General features: G+C 41.1%; 1 protein-coding gene across 1 annotated transcript; it reads right to left on the bottom strand.

Annotated features, from left to right (window-relative positions):
- Positions 1-3,240: 3,240 nt before the first annotated feature.
- PPP2CA (protein phosphatase 2 catalytic subunit alpha) lies at positions 3,241-19,824 on the bottom strand. Its single transcript, XM_040603615.1, has 7 exons — positions 19,500-19,824; positions 7,062-7,271; positions 6,388-6,561; positions 6,107-6,196; positions 5,626-5,787; positions 4,743-4,861; positions 3,241-3,984 (listed from the first exon to the last, which is right to left on the bottom strand). The coding sequence occupies exons 1-7, from the start codon at positions 19,599-19,601 to the stop codon at positions 3,912-3,914; spliced, it is 930 nt and encodes a 309-aa protein (XP_040459549.1). The 5' UTR covers positions 19,602-19,824; the 3' UTR covers positions 3,241-3,911.
- Between the last annotated feature and the right edge of the window lie 54 nt (positions 19,825-19,878).

Raw genomic sequence — 19,878 nt, forward strand, 5'->3', positions numbered from 1 at the left:
CCTTCAATTAATTGGATTTGGAGCAGCATTTAATTTGAAATTCAAAATTGTGATTTGATCATGCTTGCTTCTTCTTACAGAGCATTTTTGCCACAGGAACAAGCACATTTATCCTTCAGCTCCCTTTTGCTCCTCAGGTCACAGCTCCGATAGCAGGAACCGCGCTCCAGTGTTACTAAGGAAATTAAGGGGTGAGAGGGGGGAAAAACAGAGGAATGGGTTTATTCAGCTATGAAAAAAGGGCCAAAATAAAGCCAAAAGCTAGCACTTGTGTACCAGTCAGTCCTGGTTTGTACGTGACAAAATCTTTTACCATTAAGATTCAGGCCGTGTTTCTAAATTGCCGAAGACTTTGTCCCAGGCTCTTAACGCACAATTCTTTTATGGAAATGACTTTCAGTCATACTATAAAAAAAAAAAGAAAAAAAATCCCCTCATGCAGAATGTGGAACCATGGACTGGCAGGCATCAGTAAGTCTCAGAAATCTTTTCTCTACTAACATGTCCAGATGGACTTTTGAAACTAACCAGCCTGAAACATAGGCAGAGGAAATGTCAAAGCTTTTGGCAGCAATGTCCACTCACCACCTTTTCCCCTCCCCAAGGCAGAATTTATCGTGTTACCATCCGGACACCCGGGGAAGAACGAGGTAACTAGCTCTGTCTCTCTGCACTTGCCTGTGCGTCAAGTATCCTTCCAGGCTATTACCAGATCCAAAATCGGTAATGCTGCCCCGGCACTCGAAGCAGGGATACTGAACACGTATGCAAATGTCAGCAGCTGGAAACAATCTGACACGGGCACAAGGACAAACACACACGCTGGTTTACCTTGGAGAAAAGGTCCCTTGATGCCCACAGCACTCCCCGTCACTCACCGAGGGAGCTCTGGGGCTCGAACACGCAGCAGGGCAGCTCACCGGGACGGCTGCCTGGAAGGCAACTGGCAGAGGGGGCCACAGGAGGGAGGTACAGCATAGGATGGCAACTGGCAGAAAAAAGGTTTAAAGTGCAAAAAGGGGAAAAAAAAAACCCTGGCAAATCTGTGTACTTCAAATGTCTCATTTTTCCTTTCAAAAGCAGTTATTGAATATTTCCCTGTGTACGAGTGTAATTTCGTCTCATTTTTGACACAATGATGCCTTAGTTCAGAAGAACAGGCCTCCACAAATGACGGGTGCTTGCCTCTGTCTGATAAGCAAATTCAGAGAAATAGCTAAATGACAGGTCCTCATTAAGTGTGACTGAAGTAAAATGAAATTTGGTAAGCTCAAAACCCTGTCCCATCTATCCAACAGGATTCTACCAGCTACCCAAATTGTGAGAAACAGAAGAAAAAGAGGAAGTGTTTAGAGCAGTTCATACAAAAATGTCCGGTTTCATTCATGGCTGCCTTCTGACAACTTAAAACCCCAACGTCAGCCCTCCTCACTAAAAACTGGTTAAATTTTCCTGCTTAAAAAACACTGAATTGCCACAACATGGCATTCCCCGCTACTCCTATTTCACATTTTATGGAATTCACCAGTCTCTGTAGTGAAGGAGGAAACATCAACGCTCGTCTCCAAAGCAAGTACAAATCCTAATCATGCTCATCTCTCTGCGGTCAGCATCCTTGCAGTCTGCAGCAAAGGAAGTTTTTGCTCACATGAACCAATCAATCCGCTACCAATGAATCAGACAGTAATTATATCTGAAGTTTTCTTTCTCCTCTTGAATCTTCCAAACATGCCTTTAGCTGGTTAGTACTGCTGGTGGCCAATCTCCATCAAAGTAACAATTTTTTGTTCGCAACATGATATTCTCAATGAAATCTTCAAATGGCCAGTCAGCACAATTATGGGGGAAAGTGCAAAAGCTGGAGTGACTTTCAACATTTTCCACCAACTTTAGTAACAACTGCTTGTATTTGTGTACAGAAACTGAACAAATGAACAGGCTGCTCCCCCCAGAGCAGATGAGTCACACCAATTAAAGTAGCAGAAAACAGAAAATAGGGTGAAGTCATTACTCTTGAAGGAATGGTGTCAATTAAGGCACAAAGTTCTATCTACAAAAACATTTAGAGAGAAAGGAATTTGAAGGGAGCTACTCTCTACAGCAAAGGATTATTTTTTCTTAATAGTGATCAAAGCAAAAGTTCCCGAGATACTAAAAAAAGACACTTCAGATGCACTTATTTTTGGTATGCGCTTCTTCCTGTAGGAGATCAAACTGCAGAAGACTGAATGCTCTCCAGAAACCATTTGGAATCCAACCTACAGGACAAGTCTGAATTTTTGCTGAAGAAAAAAAAGAAAGGCACCACTTAAGCCTTTCAGAAAAGGGATGAAGTAATGCTTGGTGAAATGCAGCACCTTCTTTGCCAGTTGGAGAATTAAGCAGTCCTCCAGCAGAAAAGCAAGAAAGCCCCCGAAAACATGTCTAGGTCTAAGCCTCCAGGTAGGATGGACATCTGCAAAATATCTGTATTTTCCCTTAGAAGCAAGCAGTGTAAAAAAATAAAAATCCTCCATGTTGTTGCAGAATCTACATTGTGCCCAAGGAATTTAAAGTCTCTTAAACAATATGAATATTAAGAGTCCTCTATTAAAGCAACAGCCAGGTACGTCTTTTCAAGATATGCCCAGGAAATTTCAAGCACAAGCCTTAAGAAGGCATAAAATTTGAATTTGTTTTGAACAACAGAATCAAATTGGGATTCAAATTCTGAAACAAGTCAGTAGAAAGGAAATATTTTAACATAAGTTAACATAAAACACCAGTATTTTTCAGAATGGAAGCTTGGGCAATACACGTAGCACTAAATTTCAAGTTATTTCCTTTAATATTTAGAAAACTGGTTTTATTCTTAGTTTTTCAGAAAATGATTTTAAGTATTAGCACCTACATTGTAAATAACTCAAAATTCGATTTACACTTGAAGAAAAGCCACGCTCACTCAACCAAGTGGTCCTGTATTCTTCCATTTTTAAATATTTCAGTAAAGCACCAAGAGGGAAAGAGAGTAACACATTAGTATCAGTAAGGTCTGTCCTCAGCTGCATGACGACATAAGACCAAGCATCTCCCTGGGACAGAACTCAAAGGATCAGTTTTCCAGCACACCTCCAATCACTTCAGTTTTAGTTATTTAAGGTGGAAAATTCTATGCAAATTTCTAAAACCCATCCAGCTACACGTTAGTTTATTAAACCAAAGTTGACCTGTGATGCAATTAGGATTTGACATTTTTCCATACTTAGTTCACAAGTTTATTATGAAAAACACTGCAGCTCTGTCCTGCAGTAACATTGTTTTACAGAAAAAAACAGTTCTGTTCAAAGTAATTCACTATCCTTGGACAATTACAAGGGACAATATGGTAGGGCAAAGAGTGGAAGAGGGAACTGAGTGCAGACAAAAAAAAAAATCAATACAATTAAATTAAACAGTATTCCCTGAAAATAAAACAAACAAACAGTTTCAGAACAAATATGAGGCCTTGGTACTTATTTTAAAAATGTTCTTTAAGCTTCAATGATTGTTTGCTGCTACCCTTATCTACAGTCATGCTGAATAAAGCTATAGCTAAATGGAAAGTTAAATGTATTCACGAGGTGTTAATGTCTACATCTTATTATTTGCAGTCTCTCAGAGAAAGCAAAAGTAACTACAAATAGCGCTATGCCAGAAACTGGTTTCTTGACCAACAATGTTGCTTCAGCATGCAATGAACTGATTCATTCTAAAGTGGTCACAGTTGTTGACGACAAGAGGCTTTGTATTTGAATATGGCACGTCTTTTGGTCCATGTGAAAACAAGTTTGAATGTTAAATATTTTCTGACACTTTGGAGTTACTGTTGCTCTTCCCATTTTCTTCAGGTCAACATACGGTTCATGGCAATACTGTACAGGTCTAAAATCTCTTTACAGGAAGTAGTCTGGGGTGCGACGAGTCACATGCGGTTCACCTCTGCGCGGTGCTGGATCAAACTGCAAACTGAAAAGCACAGACATTACTGAAACTGCACGAGTCCCATTTACATGCAAGTATGTTTTATATGTGAAGTGCAGCAGCAGCAGTCTTAACACAGGTAAGTATTTTCACATTTTTTTCAACCAATTAAAGTCTTCTAGAACGAGCATTCAACTTCTTCCACTCCTCCTAGCAGGTATTTATAACCCCCATATTTTAAACTTCTCTTACGGTTACTGTGAAGAACTGGAGAGAAATTAACCTTAGCTTTAAGACTCAAACTGGTCAAACTTTAGCATATTTTAGAGAGATAAAGTCTCCAGTAACTGTGAAAGGGAGCAGTTTACACAATGCTTTTGCCTCATTTACTAGTAAAGTTGCTGCTGAGGTAGTTAATTAGAAATCTCATATAAAAAAGCAGACATCCTAACATCTGAAGAATTCAAAGATTCCAAGTTTCTTGCCCTAGACTGACAGGAGGGCAGTATCTCAGATGTGACAGTACTCCTACTCTGAAATCACATACCTCTACAGTATTTCATTAAACTCATTACACAAAACAAAACCGAGGAGTCATCTTGGTTGAATGCAACAACTGCTCCAGATATTTGACTGCAAGATTTTAGATGCAACTAACCCAACAATTCCAACATTCACTTCACCTCCCAAAAGCATATAGGGGAAAAAAACCCATACCTTAACGTGGTAATTAAGTGGGATCTTGCTACAGCAGTTATCTTAAAATCGTAAGTAATGCAGTTCTCATTTTTAAACATACTTACAAGGAGTATTTTAGAGTATCATCAAGTTCCATAATTGCAGCCTGGTTGCCACAACGGTAACAATAGTTTGGAGCGCTGAAAATCGTTACTACATTCCGATCATGGCACCAGTTGTACCCCTGAAAAGGGGGGAAAAAAAATGATGACAACCAAGTTAATTTGTTGTACCCCATATAAACATCTGACTAGTAATGCACAAAACCCTAAGTGACATTTGTAGTGTCATTTTAAATAAGATTAAGGCTGTATCTTTGTCTTCTTGAGAGAAAAAGGGTAAAAAGGAATTTTGGCCTTCATGTGTTGCTTACTAGTAAGCATGAGCTAAACATATTTATTAAGAAAACCAGCAAGAATTGTCCATTGCATTAGCATTAAAAAATTAAAACGGCACTTCAGCAGTACACAATCTATTCTGAATCTTCAGCTGTGCTTGCCAAAACCAGAATCAAGGCATACATTTAGAAATCTTAACTGCCAGGGATAACTAGAGACTACGAAAAAAAACAGACATCCAAGGTAAAAAGGGAAAATAGATCTTTTTTTCAAAGCACAAGCATTTGTGTGCATTTCCTTACCAAGGGCCTCAGCATTTATGTTTAAGAACCCTTTTACCTACACAGAAATGCAGTACCACATCCACTACTGAAGTCTGTTTTGGAACATGACTGTAAATTTTCAGAAAAAAGGCCAAAATAAAGGTTACTCTACTGTCAAACTGAGAAACTCCTTTAGTAGCACATGAACACTGTCAGAGTTTCTGGAACACTCTCAGCTGGATCATGAGTTGTCACAGCAGCATATGCACCTCTCTGACATGCAGAGTACGGTATTAATGGACCAACTATACAATCAAAAGTTTAAAGGCACAGGCTATCCTGCTTACCTCCATTACCAACTGATGAGCTCTTGAAACCAACGTAAGGCCATTAGCATGGTTAAAGGTTTCTGAAATATCCTGTCCAAACGTATAACCTGCACCTCGAGGAGAAATTCCCCAGCCACCACGATCATCTGGATCTGACCATAGCAAGTCACACATTGGACCCTAGAAGAGATGTAGATGTTTCGGAAACAGAACGCAAAAAAACCAATACCAAACAAAACCACAGAAAACCTGCACATAAGCCACCCCTGCACAACTTGTTGCAGCACCTCTTTTAAGACTTAAAGAAACCCCAAACTTGTCTGTCTTTAGGCAAGCACATGCCCCTTATTTGCCTTCAAAGAACTAAACGAGAACAGGAAGACAGACACTTTCATATTGCTAAGCTGGTTTGAATTTCATTTTCGGTCTGTGTACTCAAAGTCCCCATATACATGCTGAATCATGAATCCCATGAGTTTAGAAAATTATTTTTCAGTACCTCATGGGGAACTTCCTGCAAGCGATCAAGTGCTCTGATGTGATCCAGTGTATCTATCGATGGAGAGAGGCCACCATGTAGACAGAAAATCTGGAAGAGTTAAATAGGTGAAGTTTATCTCATTCATTTACATTAATTGTAAGAGTGCAATTGTAATTTTCTAGTATAAATGATTAGGAGAAAATCTGCAAAAGATTCCTTTAAAGCCAAGAGCTGATAGTATAGTTTTAATAGCTTCCTTTACAACTAGTAACATTTAACTTTGTCAAATATTAACGTACCTGGCCATCCACCAAGGCAGTTAGAGGCAAGTAATCAAAAAGGTCTGTAAAGTATTTCCAAACATTTGCATTTCCATATTTTCTTAAACATTCATCATAGAAACCATATACTTGTGTGATTTGCCTGCTTTCATGGTTCCCTCGAAGAATTGTGATACGTTCACGGTAACGGACCTAAACATTAACAGTTTATTTTAGAAGCATTAAAATATGTATGTCTTCCTAAAAAACAGAGTTTGCACCCCTCACCCCCCCTTCACATGTCAATAAATACCAAACACTTTTCAAGATGAAGATTCCATTATAACCTTTGAGAAAAGAAGGGATAATTCAGCCAAATCTTCAGCTGCCAAATACTTTTGAAATTACAAATTTTATTCATCGTTCCTAGTGAACTTCACTACACCCCTGCATCAAACTGATATCTACAAGCAAATTCTTAAATACCACTGCTTCGGCAGGTAGCAAATAAATACAGCACTCATTTAAGAAAAAAATTAGGCTTGCATATGAACATTTAATTTTTTCAGAAGTATCTTCGAAAACTATGCCAACGTTTCAGTTTTTGTACCTAGAACACCAATGTAGTGCAAATCATAACAGATATTAAGTGTAGTCAGGATAGTAATTATATGCATTTCATACAGAATTATACAGCTGAGAAGAAAAGTTACCTTAAGAGCTACAAGCAATGTGACTGTTTCGACTGAATAATAGCCTCTGTCAACATAGTCCCCCATAAACAAATAGTTTGTGTCTGGTGATTTGCCTCCAATTCTGAAAAGTTCCATGAGGTCGTGAAATTGTCCATGGACATCTCCACAGACTGTGACTGGACATCGCACTTCTTGTACATTAGATTCTTTTGTCAAAATTTCTTTAGCCTATAAAACAAAACACATATAAATTGTCAATTTGTCTATGAACAGTCAAAGTACGCTCTACCACTTCCAGCTCTCTACTACCTGCTCCCTTTATGAACTCCTGTCCCCTGCTTGTCTGAAGTGCTTGAGATAAACATTATCTTTACTTAAAATAAGATTTTGCTTTATGCAACCCTGTATTAGTAACAAAAATTTGGTTTGGTGGTTTTTTCCCCCTCCTTGAGGAGGGTATTTCAGAATTAATTTCCAGCATAAGAAAAATATCCGACTTTCTACAATAACGGTTCTGTGAAGCATAAACCAGCAATTATCACTGCTGGAACTGAAGACGTTCACAAGTATTTGGAAAAATTAAAGTTAAAAATCATGTTAATGTCTTATCTCCAACCCTTCAAAAGCATGAACTCAGGCATGGCCAAAACTGACACTCTCCCTCTGGGAGGTGAGCACAGCCATATCAGCGCCCAGGGTGCTCTACACTGCCGACACCTTGCTTCAGAAGACTGTTTGCCACCCATCTATACATACATCTTTGAATGCAATGACAAAGGTTCTACATGAAGCAGAAGCAAGAACGTAACTAACATCCAGTGGTACCAGCCACTGCAGAGCAGGTGGATTACCTGCAGAAGCTTCCTGAACAAGTTTTCTGTTTAAGTACATGAGTAACGCCGAGTTGTGTCTTTATAAACTAAAGTAGGGAAAACATCTCTGACACCACCATTTTTTTCCAAAAACTGTATACATTAAAGTTGCAGGAAAAGGCAATGTATATGAAGAAGCACAAGCTAAAAACAGCATTAGAAAGATGATTTTGCAATAACGCAAGAATTCCTTACTGCCATCACACTGCCAGTTGTTACAATTTGTTCTCAGAATAGTCACCAAACATGTGCCACAATAATTTTCTAAATCAAGAGGGTATTAAAAATATATATAGTAACAAGTTTACAAATTCCCATCTACAAAGATTTCCATGCCTTTCAACTGCTAATGTTCATATTCAGAAAGGATCCCTTTTTACCTCATTCCCAGAACAACAAGAGAATATATAAAAACCGTCCTGTATTTTATAACCCAGTGTGTCTACAAGACTTGCAGAAACAGCACCAAATACCACCTATGCACAGGCCACACAATCCAAAAAAACTCTGAAGCACACACCAGCATGAGACACAGACGGAAGTGCAACATTGCATTCATTTTAGGGTCACTTTCTTAACTTTCTCAAACCTAACCTGACAACTAAAGCAGAATACTCATTTTTGGGGGCTTCTGCTCAGCAAAGTAGTAGTTTGAGAAGCTAGAAAAAAATCATCATAATCTGAAGAGCATCATATTTTAAAAGATTAGGAAAGAAAAGATTTGAATTAAAATCTAAACAGTACATTAAATATTGGATATTGACATGAACCGAACTATTAAGAAACATGCTGCTGTGTCCAAGTTTCCACCCTATTCATGAAGCCATTAGGAGGAGAGTGACTGACACTCCCACCCCCAAAAGTGGTGTCTCACTGCTGCTGCACATTGTCCAGGCTAACCACCACGGTCACTGCTTCATAGAAGGAAAGTGCCAGCAACATATAGTTTAATGATGGAGACTCATGAAATCCAACATTTCATTCAACACCAGCAAGAACTGCAAAAATGCCATTGTGGTTAAGCACCCTGCACAACACAGAGCTTTAGATATTACAGCATGAGCAACAGAGTTAAATCATTCTGCAGACATATTTACACCAAAAGTCAATCTCATATGACAGTTTCCACTCATGCTGTGCCTAGTACTAAAGATAGGTCATTGCTGGCTTGTGGTAGATGCTAAAAGTGTAGATTTATTTTAAGATAGCCTGACTTAAATTCATTTTAATGCAGTGACACTCACCGGATGTTTTGAAGGTGTTTTAACAGACTTAGCCTCTTAATACACTGTTAAATTCTGAAGCATTAGCCATATTAATTCTCCTTTTGACAGGAAACGTTACAGATGCTTATAGTGCTTCGATACAAAATGACGTACTCTTTTTATTAGAATGCTTTCTACCACCATATTTTCTTAACACAATGGAAGCACTGCACAAAGAACACAGCATTTATTTTTCATCAAAGGTATGCAACGTTTATGCTGACTGAGATTAAAATGGCATAGTTCTCAGCATCAGAGCTGTTGCTTCCTCAGTTTTTTAAATATTAAATCACTCAGATAATATGCACATGACCAAACACCTAGATAAGTCAAACAGCTACTCTGATGGAAAAAGACTGTTCCAGGTCAACTTGCAAAACAGCAATCTCTATTTAAATCCTGCAATGGAGGAATGCTGTTGCAAGGATTTCAGTATTTCCACATTCTGAAACAGGTTTTGTGAAATACTGCATTATGAACTGCTTAGTCCATTTACAGTCTTACCATGTCCCATAGCATTAACAGTGGCATATACTGAACTGCTTAAGCGGTGTACTTCCTGCTACAGAAGAGGTTCAGCAGAGCTGAAAGTGGAAACAGTAACACCCTGAAAACAAGCCACCAACCCATGGTCCCTAGTCCATCAACCATACCCAAATTTCCACATTAAATGCATTCTTATAAAAGGGTAAAGCAAAAAGTTTTAATATTCTGTAATATAACAAAAACGCAAGTTGGTAAGACAACAGTATGTGTAATGCTACAATTTCACAATGGCAAGCTATCACTAACACAATTACTGAAGTACCCGTGACCCTAACTTTGTACTGCACTACCCACCACCATGTGTAACCTCATCTGGTTCCACTCCCTTTTTGTTGATCCTTTCCCTGAGATCCACAATGATGCTACTTGCTCAGCCACGTCATACAACTCCCTCCCAGTCCACCCTCTGCCCCCCACAAACTGGATTTCCCACCAGCAGCTCTCCTACACTTCCTCATGGAAAGGAAGCAGTAAAGCATTTTTCAGCAGAAGACAAGAGTCCTCCTTGGGCAAATCACCTGATGAAGGAGAACCAAGAAGAGACACACACACCAGATTCCTTGTACTTCCAAAACCCAGCGACCTATTTATTCAAAGGATAATAGTGCAACACTCTGTAGTATTTTGACATCAACGTTTTGAAAGAGCCAGGTTTCATTGCCTATCACCAGGATAAACAATTATGCAATTCTGAAAAATATTTTTCGGAACACTTATTAGTGCTTTTGTTTTTCAGTCTTTTTTCCAGTTCTTACCAATTCTTAATATTAAGACAACCCTGAACATCTATGTCTTCAGTCCCTGTAAGTACCCCACATGACAAAAAGTTTAACTTGTGGTGGTATTCTAAGATTTGAAGTAGATTAACTTCAGCAAAAGCTTGCTATCAACAGCCTACTACATTACAGTTATAAGACCCTGTCTCCAAATCAGCTTAACTATTTTTTCAGCATTACACACTCTTGGGTTTCAAAGTGATAACAGATACAGACTAAGACTGAAAAGAACCCACTACTTCAAATTGATAAATGCTAATTTTACAGCCAAACACCAGTAAAGTCTAATGCAGAGAAAACATGTAGCTGTAAGACCTAGTTGCACAAGAAGAGCGTAAGAACCACCGAGTAAAATACTGTCATGTACAAGTGCTGAGGTGGAAAGGCACAAATTTTACTTAAAGCAACCTCAAAGTTAAAACCAGCACATATCAAATACACTTCAGCTTAGTCATAGTGATTGGCATTCATTCCTATTTGATACATGAAATACTGCCTTACTCATCCATTTCGCTGGAAAGAGGCAACTTGTACAATCCCAGAACACCCAAAAGACAAGAATAAAACCAGTATTGGTTTCAACACACAAGAAACCAACAATTTTTCACTTTATTGTAAAGCAAGTAGCACTGCATAAAAATGCAACCTAGTATTTAAGAATTAAAACATTCCTGGACTGCTGCACATCTTCTAAACGGCCAGATGAACAGTAAAGCACTGTTTTGTTGCCTTTGTTTACAAAAGACATCTTTTGTGCAAAACACTGTTCTTAAAATACAAAGATTAGCTTCATTGTTTTGAGACAATGTGAGATACAAGTGTAAACTGTGTTTTATGATGAACAGTCAGGGATAAGAATTAAACAAATTGTACGACCATACAATTTTTAGATCTTCACAATTTTGTTTAATGAGATGCAGGGGTTGTTTGTACCCAGAGGCATCTCCTATTTCCCTTGTTCCCTGCATGTTTTTATCCTATATGCCACAGTTTAAGGCTCAGAGTCAAGTCCCGTAAAGGCTATAATCCATCCGTTCTCTTTCTCAACTCACTCTACGCTAAGGACAAGCATGTTTCCCTCATGAGGAGAGTACATGATCACCCTCGCCTCACAGAATTAATTTCAAGTAGTCCATTTCTAAAAAATCCTCTGAATTAATCTGTATCCTTTGTGTTTCTAGAACATACCAGGTATTTCTCAATTTCTCCTACTCCTTCTTAGGTCCATACATTCTAGCAGGAGCTCTGACAACTCAAACCAAGTATCTACTCTGAAAAATTCTGGGGCACATAAAAAAAAAAAAAAAAAAAGCAGTAAACATCACTATGGCTTTGTAGAATTGTAGATCAATGCTTGAAACTGCTGCACAGCAGCAAACCACTGCTATAAAGCACTTATCGAAAGATTACCACTAACTCAGTAAAGGAAACACAACCATTATTTTCATTAGACAACATGGCTCCAAAGTCATGGTTGCAGATGGTAATGTGTCATTCTTGGCAGACCAGAATTCACACCTGCAACCCACCATGCTGTCTAGTAAAGTGTGCGTTAAGAAGCATCCACTGTAACCAAGGGGGGGGAAAAAAAAAAAGGAAAAAAGGTAATTGTAGTTACCATAAAGATATTCTGACGAAATTGAAGACTTCAACCACACCCCTAACTTCCTGTCATCAAGATGCACAGGATATGACTAAAGGCACAATGACCAGCTAATTGGGATGAACACTGGTTTTAGCTGGCCTGGCCAAATATCGTGGCCTGGAAGAGATTCCAAGCAAAGTCATCCATTACAGTCAGCAAGTCTTCTGCAGAGGGAATACATTTGTTTCTTTCAGTTTCAGGGTTCCCCCCATCCCTTACTTGCTGAGGGAAGAGTACATGTTCAGACAAAAGATGGGCTCACCATTTTTAGAGCAAACTGTATTTTCATTCGCTGTCTGACATTTTAAACAAACTAGAGAAATGAGGCTTCCAATATCGCCCTTCTGTGAAGAAGGTACAACAGCAGTCAGATTACATATAACACAAATGGGAAACCGATTTATGCTGCACTTCAGAATCCACTAAGGAGTTCAATATGAATGTGTAAGTAGGAACAAAATTAAAACACAAAGCTCCTCATTGACATTTAATTATTTAGTATTCCGAAGTATGTAAAACCAGGATTTCCATCCACATAGAAGCAGCCACAGCAGAAAAATACTCTTTTCCCAGGACTGAAACAGAAGATAACCAATCTGCTTTCTCTGGTTTCATGACTAGTGCCTACGCTTCTATTTCTAAGCTCTTTCACTACCAGTGATACTGAAGGTTTCAAAGTCAGTGAAGGAAAACACGGCATACCTGGTCAGAGAATCACAGTGTAGCTCCTGGGAACATGGGTGTCATGATGTGGTCACTACATTCGTAGCCCTTAATTTTCTTGGGACAGGGTGAACAGAACTAACAAATTAACTTAAAAGTATCATTTCAATTCAAAGTGCACCGAATTAGCTATAAAAAGTTTAGTAGCTGATGTTATCACTGACAGTATTTGTCATATACACTGATGTATTTGTTAGAGAACAAGAACAGGCAATTAAGTAGCCAAAAAACCATAAAATATGATCTGCTTTGTACTCTCAAAACACACAAAGTACCCTTCTTCACTGCTCTGCAATTCAGCAACAACTGGGCCCTTACTCTTCCAGTAATGTGTTTGGTTAGAAGAGGACAGTTAAACACAAGATGTTAGCCAACCAAAAGACCAATACTAATGCCAGTACTGCATGCAAGATTAAATGACACAACCACCTTCCTTTTTCTCATGCAAATCCTAGAAGGTCTACAAGAAAGCATGCAGGTGGTAAACCTTTGCCAAATAACCCTCTATTCCTTTGTATTACCATTTTGCAGTCTTGATAGTCCCCTCAACGCTTCAGTTTGGAAAAATCATTAGCAGTCTTACATACTCAGCATAACTGAAAGGAGTTTTCTTTCCCCCAGAGGCAGATTTGGGATAAGGAAAGGGGAACTACTATTTAAGTATCAGTGGTTGACAAGACCAGATGGAAAATGAGAATAGAAAGGGGCTCCTCTGAAGGAACTCAATGTCATTATGTTGCTTCATACAAAAGACCTTCATGTCTTTAACTATAAATTAAAAGTAAAAAGAAATCTAGAAGTGTTTTTTAAAAAATACAGGAGGCCAAATAGCTGAAGAAATCCTGATGCCTTCCTCTCTAGATGGAGTTCTGAAAAACACTGCAACAGCAGTAATGCATGAAGCTGACCACATATACAGAGATGGCCTTCAGTCCTGTCTGTAGACAAGCCGTATTCTATCATTCAGTCATTAAAAAAGAAAGAGGCTAAAGCTATTCCCCAGCTATTTGTGCCCAATATCTGTAAGTCCAGCTTCATGCAGTAAACTCAGAAGGTTTTTTAACTCTTTTGCTCAAGTAACTCCAACCACAGCTACACACAGTCACGTTAAAGGTACAGTCAGGATACCTGTTGGAGGATGGGGTGAGGCACATGCCTCAAAACTCAAGAAGTATAATTCAAAATCAAAAGCATGTAATACCTATATTGGAAGGTATTTTCAATACACCCAGCAGAAATATTGAAAACCTGATTACTGAGCTCCAGTATTTATTCTTTAGCCAGGAATAAGCTGTTTTTCCAGCTTAACACACCACCTAAAGAAAAGGAACAGAGGGCAAGAACTGCGTTACTAAATGTAGGTGTAGTGTTTAAGGGTCCCTAAGCAAGGATGGAAATTCAGTCACTGCTCCTTTGATTCCCTTCACACAGCCTTTTGCACAAGGCCTCCTTAACTTGTGCCAGACACAGCCAGACAGGTTAGGTTATTACCCTGTTTAAGGCAACCCAGATGACTAACTGAAAATGGCTAGGGAGCAATCACAGAGCAGCACTGTCATCAGATCTAAGGAGGCAACAGCCTCACCACAGGTAGATTTGGAAGAGGACATCAATCTACAGCCTCATCTATGTCCTGAGCCTTAAATTGGTAGAACTCAAGTAGGAACTTGTCCGACTTACGAGTGCTCACTTCTGTTATCTTAAGCTATGCCCAAAATAGCTTTTAAAACAACACACACACACAAAATCTTTCATTCCTATCCGATCACAACTAACGTAATTGAAAAAAGAAAACCTGAATGGCTAACTGCCAGCACAACTCAATTTTACGGAATTTCCTAGAATTGAAAAAAATTAGAAAGCTGCTCATGCTCACATACAAGACTTAATTCTCATATGCACGTCAAAATGCTATAAATATAATCAGAACTAGATGAGAAGGCTAGGAAGGTTGATGCTTCAAGTGCATTTTGTGTAAAGAGACAACTTCCATTTTATATTACCAACCATCACCAAAAAAATCCCACATAACACTGGGAGTGAAAGGATTTTTTTTTTTTTGTGGAAGTATTCCAGAATAATCTAAAACCATTATTAAAATGTCACAAAAAGCTTTTCACAATACACCTGTAACTCTTCAGAGATGGAAGGTATAACTGTACGAACCACCAATGGCTCGATCCCTGGGAACATTCAACAAAGCAGCAAAGGAGTCCTAAACCATCTTCTCGTCTCCCACAGCCCCTGGAACAATCGAAGCTGGCAGTAGTTCAAGGGTTCCCTGGTTAGTGAATCCAGAAGCCAATGCAGTAGTAAGAAAGAACTAAAACACTGCACCTTCCAGACCCATGTTCCTTCCTCTTCTGCCAGAGATAGGTGTGCAGGGACACAGAACGTGTCCAATACACAGCCCACCACACAGAAACTCTCGCTAGCAGGGATTTCTGTTGAAGCAGGTTTTTTCAGTTGACTTACCGCAAGTTCAGACAGGAACATTCATTTTTACAATCACTTAGTCTGAAGACCAGTTATATGTGATGGCTGCATGTAAAGATACAGGAATGCAAAAAGCTAGTTTATGGAAAAGCCCTTGCAGATGCAGCTGGGAACAGTTTAAAATATTCACTTCTGGCCAAAAATAATTGAAGAAAAGTAACTCCCCAACAGCAGAGGATACAGAGACAACATGTGCCTGTGAAAAGCGACGGGGCAACATCTCAGGGCAGTAATAGCTTAAAACACAGGAGTGAGATCCACAAAACTTGCCAGTCCTGTGCATGACAGGAACTGAACTTTGATTGCAGGGACAGGGGTTTAACCCAAAAGGACGCTTCATCAGTAGCATACTGCCTTCCCCGAACTAAGACGCTTAACGTAAGCTGAATGAGAGTACAAGCAGCTCACACAGTTGCAGTAGGTACATGCATGTTTGGTTAGTTCTCATCTGCAATTAGTCTCAGAAAATGTGATTTGGAAGATCCGGTGTTAAACAAAGGTGAAAGTTCTGCAACAGGAAAAAAAATTTAGAAAAACACACCATTAACAAGGTACATAGCAGAGATCAGTATGGCCTGGAAACATAATTATAGATTAGCAGTGATGACAAATCAAAACACAAATGTAACCAAGATCATTGTTACAGATCAAAAGCTGCAGGAGACAAGGCTTGAAACAAGGTTTCTCAAGTGCCTTTACCAGTATCAGCCCTTCACAGTTTAAAAAGGGATACCTTCTGAAATAACCAATGGAGACTCTATCCACAAACTCAACTCATTGTTTTGTAACATTTTTAGACTGTCATCCCACCTTCCTGAGCAATGTACCACACCTCCACCTCCTGTGATAAAGGGTATTTATACACCAGTGAGGAGACAAGATCATTTCCCTCTACCTTCACACAAACATGGAAAAGAACATTACTCCAAAACAGCATCCTTTCATTCAAAATGGCCAGTGGAAAAACCCTCACCTGACAATAAAGGACTTCCTCTCCTCTGTTCACAGACAACAGTCAACAATTCATCTTTAACAGGACAAACACTAGGGATACGTAACAGTGACTATATGGTGTACATTTTGACCATGTCTTGAAAAATTACGCTTACCAAATCCTTAAGCAAAGCACACACAATTGGTCACACAACCAGTGTGCCATAAAATAGCACATATTAAGCCTAGAATAACTTAACTGCCACTCAGAGGCTCCTATATTTTCAAATCATCAGTGAAATAATTTGTAACCATGAATAATACATAATGCTTCCTAGACTTAGAAGACATTTCTGCCCTGTTAACCACCACCATCACCCAGGTAACCAGGCACAATGTTGGATGCACTAAGAAAGTTAACTGGGATGCAGGAATGGCCACACTTAATTATCATGTTTGTAAATAGCTGGTATGTTCTTTAGGTATCAATACTGAAATACAAGAGAGCCCTTAGGCTTATTCTTATTAGACAGGCACCAGTCTGCACACATGATGTCCCAGCAGATCAAGAAATACCAGTCAGGAAGATCATCCAATCAGATAGTGTTATGGGGGGAAAGCCCTCGCAAAGATATTTTTATTTATTTCTTTATTGTAACTAGCCCTAGTTACAACTCAGTGTGGTGAAGAATGACAGTTTATACCTAGTAGGGTCTTTATCTGTCATTAGGAACAATAGCTATATTTCACACTGTCCTTAACACATTAAGCTATTTACAGAAAAACATAACCTTTGGGTGTGATTATGTCAACGAAACTACTCAAGACAATTGGAACACGAAGCACAACTCTGCAAAGTTTCTGAGAATCAGTGCTGGAAGCACGGAAACACACTAAAGCAAACGCTGCCCTCTCAGCGGGAAGACACAGAATTCAACTAATGCCCGGCTTTCACTAACACAGCTTCTCACTTGATGGGGCCGAGACAACTTTATGGAAAACTCAACTTCAGGGGGCCTACCTCCAATTCCTTGCATCAGCAACCATGCAGGAACTCTTAACTACTCTTAGCAGGGAGTCCCAGTAAATCCACCTGTAGTTACCAGCACAAATCATTTTTTGTTAACATAAACAGCTACGAGGCTGTACTCCGTGAAGTGCTGACCGCAGATCAGCCAGAGAGGGAATTTCTGCTCAAGCACAGTATCGTGCTACCCAGAAAAATACTACTGTTGGTCTGGAGCTGGCTCATATCCATCCAACTGGAGGTTGCTGCTAAATGGTATTTTTCAGGTAGACTTCTCTCACGCATTCTTGCGGTCTCTCATCTCAAAACACAGCAGTTAGACACACAACTTTCTGTGACCTTTCGTTTTCTCTACCATTATTTTGGTGACGAGCATCACACATCCAGAAACGCAGCTCATTTCCATTCCTCACTGGGAAAAAATGAAAATATCATCTTGCACAACAGCGATGACTGAGACTGCAGTATCTTCTGTAAGGAATTTCTAGTGGTATGCCTACTCACCTATCGAAAACTCCCAGGAAACTGAAAGCTTTTTGTATATTCCTCATGCTCCTGCAAGTTACCATGCAACCTTACAAAACACCCACACTCACGTGGTATTCAGGACCCTGCATCAGCACCAGTTTATAAATGATGGTGAGTGGAACGCTCACCTCTCCAACAAAGTAATACAAGGAAGAAGCTGGACCGCTGTCATTAGACAGCCACATGAAAAACAGTCAGGCAGTGACATTGCCACTTGCTTGCAACACAGTTTAAAATACACAGACTGTATCAAATGGTAACAATTTTAAGTTGCTGAAGTATCAGTGAACTAAAATTTGCACTCACCCTAAGCACCCGCCTCACCAAAACACACTGGAAGTTCTTTAATAAGTTCATGGACAGTCCTCTGGAAACAATTTGCTTCCAAAACAAAGTGCTGTAGTATTTGAAGGCATGATGCCAAATTTAAAATAGTCTAATTACTTCTCGTGGCAGGTACGCAGGCTTCTTTAGAAGCCAGTATATCAATAACTTCCCATATTCTTCAATTTCCAGTCCCCGAACAGTCCACAAATATTACTTCCTTCAGTCTATAAACGCAGGAATACAGAAAACCTCTAGTAACCAAAAAAAACTGCTCAGCTATTAAGTTACATCCAGAATTAGAATCCAATTGCAAAATGCAGCTGGATGCTACTAGGACAAATTTTTCCTTCAGTTTCCAGAAGGCAATCTATCCTGGGCTGATTTTGAGACCTTCCTAAACTACAGATGTCTCAATCAACACAGTACTCTAAACATTTTCAATCCACCATCACAAAAATAGCTGGTGGCATGGGATCTCAACTGTCTATCCTGTGAATTTCCTGAAACCCAGAATCTTATTCACAGAAACCGAAGTTCTAAAGGCAACCTACCTTTTCATTGATTATAAATGCGTCTGTGCTTATTTATATGAGAAATGAAAAATCAAAGCCGTAACATTCAAGCAGCAGCTCTTCAACCCGTGTAATCTTCTACCGATTACCCTGAGCTTTTATTTTCATTGTAATAACTTACACTTTTTGGGCTGCTTTAACATTTCAGCCGTATCATGAGAGCGCGCCGCGTTGATTCACTCGCGACCCTCCGCACAGGACGGGCGGCCGCGACCCTGCGGCGGGCACAGCTCCCCCGGCCCCAGGGAGGGAAAGGCGGCGGGGAAGGGCCGGGGCCGCCCGCCCGCCGCGTCCCCGGGATAGCGGCCCTGCTCGGGGGTCTCTCCCGAGAATCCCGGCCGCGGCGCCATTTTAGGAGGCGATGAAAAGGCGGGAGGCGGAGCCAGGCACCCAGCGCAGCGAGAGGGGGCGCGGATCCGCCCGCGGAGGGGCCGCGGCTCGCCCGGCGCCCGGCCCCGCTACCCCCGCCGGCGGCTCGGGCGCCAGCCAGCCCCGCGGCGCCGCCCGCCAGGTCCCGGCACCTCATCCCGCGGCCCGCCCGCCTCGCCGGCCGGGCGAGAGGCGCCTCCCCCGCCCGGCAGCACCTTCCCGGGCGCCCGCCTTCCCACCGAGAGGCCGCCTGGGCCCCGCGGGCAGCCCCCGCCGGGCGCCGCCTCCCCGCAGCGCCCCGGCCCCGGGCCCCCACCCTCCGCCCCTCACTCGCCGGCAGGGAGCGGCCCCGCCGCCGCCCGCTCGCCGCCCCTCACCTTCTCGCAGAGGCTCTTCACCTGCCCCTCGGAGAGCTGCTTGCACTCGTTGAGCTGCTCCACCCACTGGTCGAGCTCCTTGGTGAAGACCTTCTCCTCCATCCCGCTCTCCCCCGCCTCACCGGCTGCCGCCGCACCACCCCGGAGGCCCCTGCGATCCGCGCTCCCAACGACAGCGGCCGCGACGCGGCAGGACGGGCGGGCGAGTGCGGAAGCGGCCCGGAGCGCTGCGAGTGGGGCGGCCGGCGCGGCGCCCTCCGCTGCTGCAGCTCTGCCGCCCGCTGCCTCGCACCAGACCGTGTAATGGCCGCCGCTCCTGACGTCACCGCCTCGGCTTCCACTACGGGGAGGGGGGGGAGACGCCACGGGGGGTGGCGGC

Source organism: Falco naumanni, chromosome 8 (genome assembly GCF_017639655.2).
Source record: "Falco naumanni isolate bFalNau1 chromosome 8, bFalNau1.pat, whole genome shotgun sequence".
Taxonomy (NCBI): domain Eukaryota; kingdom Metazoa; phylum Chordata; class Aves; order Falconiformes; family Falconidae; genus Falco; species Falco naumanni.

Coding starts and splice junctions, on each gene's coding strand:
- PPP2CA (XM_040603615.1), bottom strand. CDS start 19,601: ATGGAGGAGAAGGTCTTCACCAAGGAGCTCGACCAGTGGGTGGAGCAG. Junction 5,788..6,106: donor TGCAGGAAGTTCCCCATGAG/GTACTGAAAAAT, acceptor CATCTCTTCTAG/GGTCCAATGTGTGACTTGCT. Junction 4,862..5,625: donor CTCATCAGTTGGTAATGGAG/GTAAGCAGGATA, acceptor CCCCCTTTTCAG/GGGTACAACTGGTGCCATGA.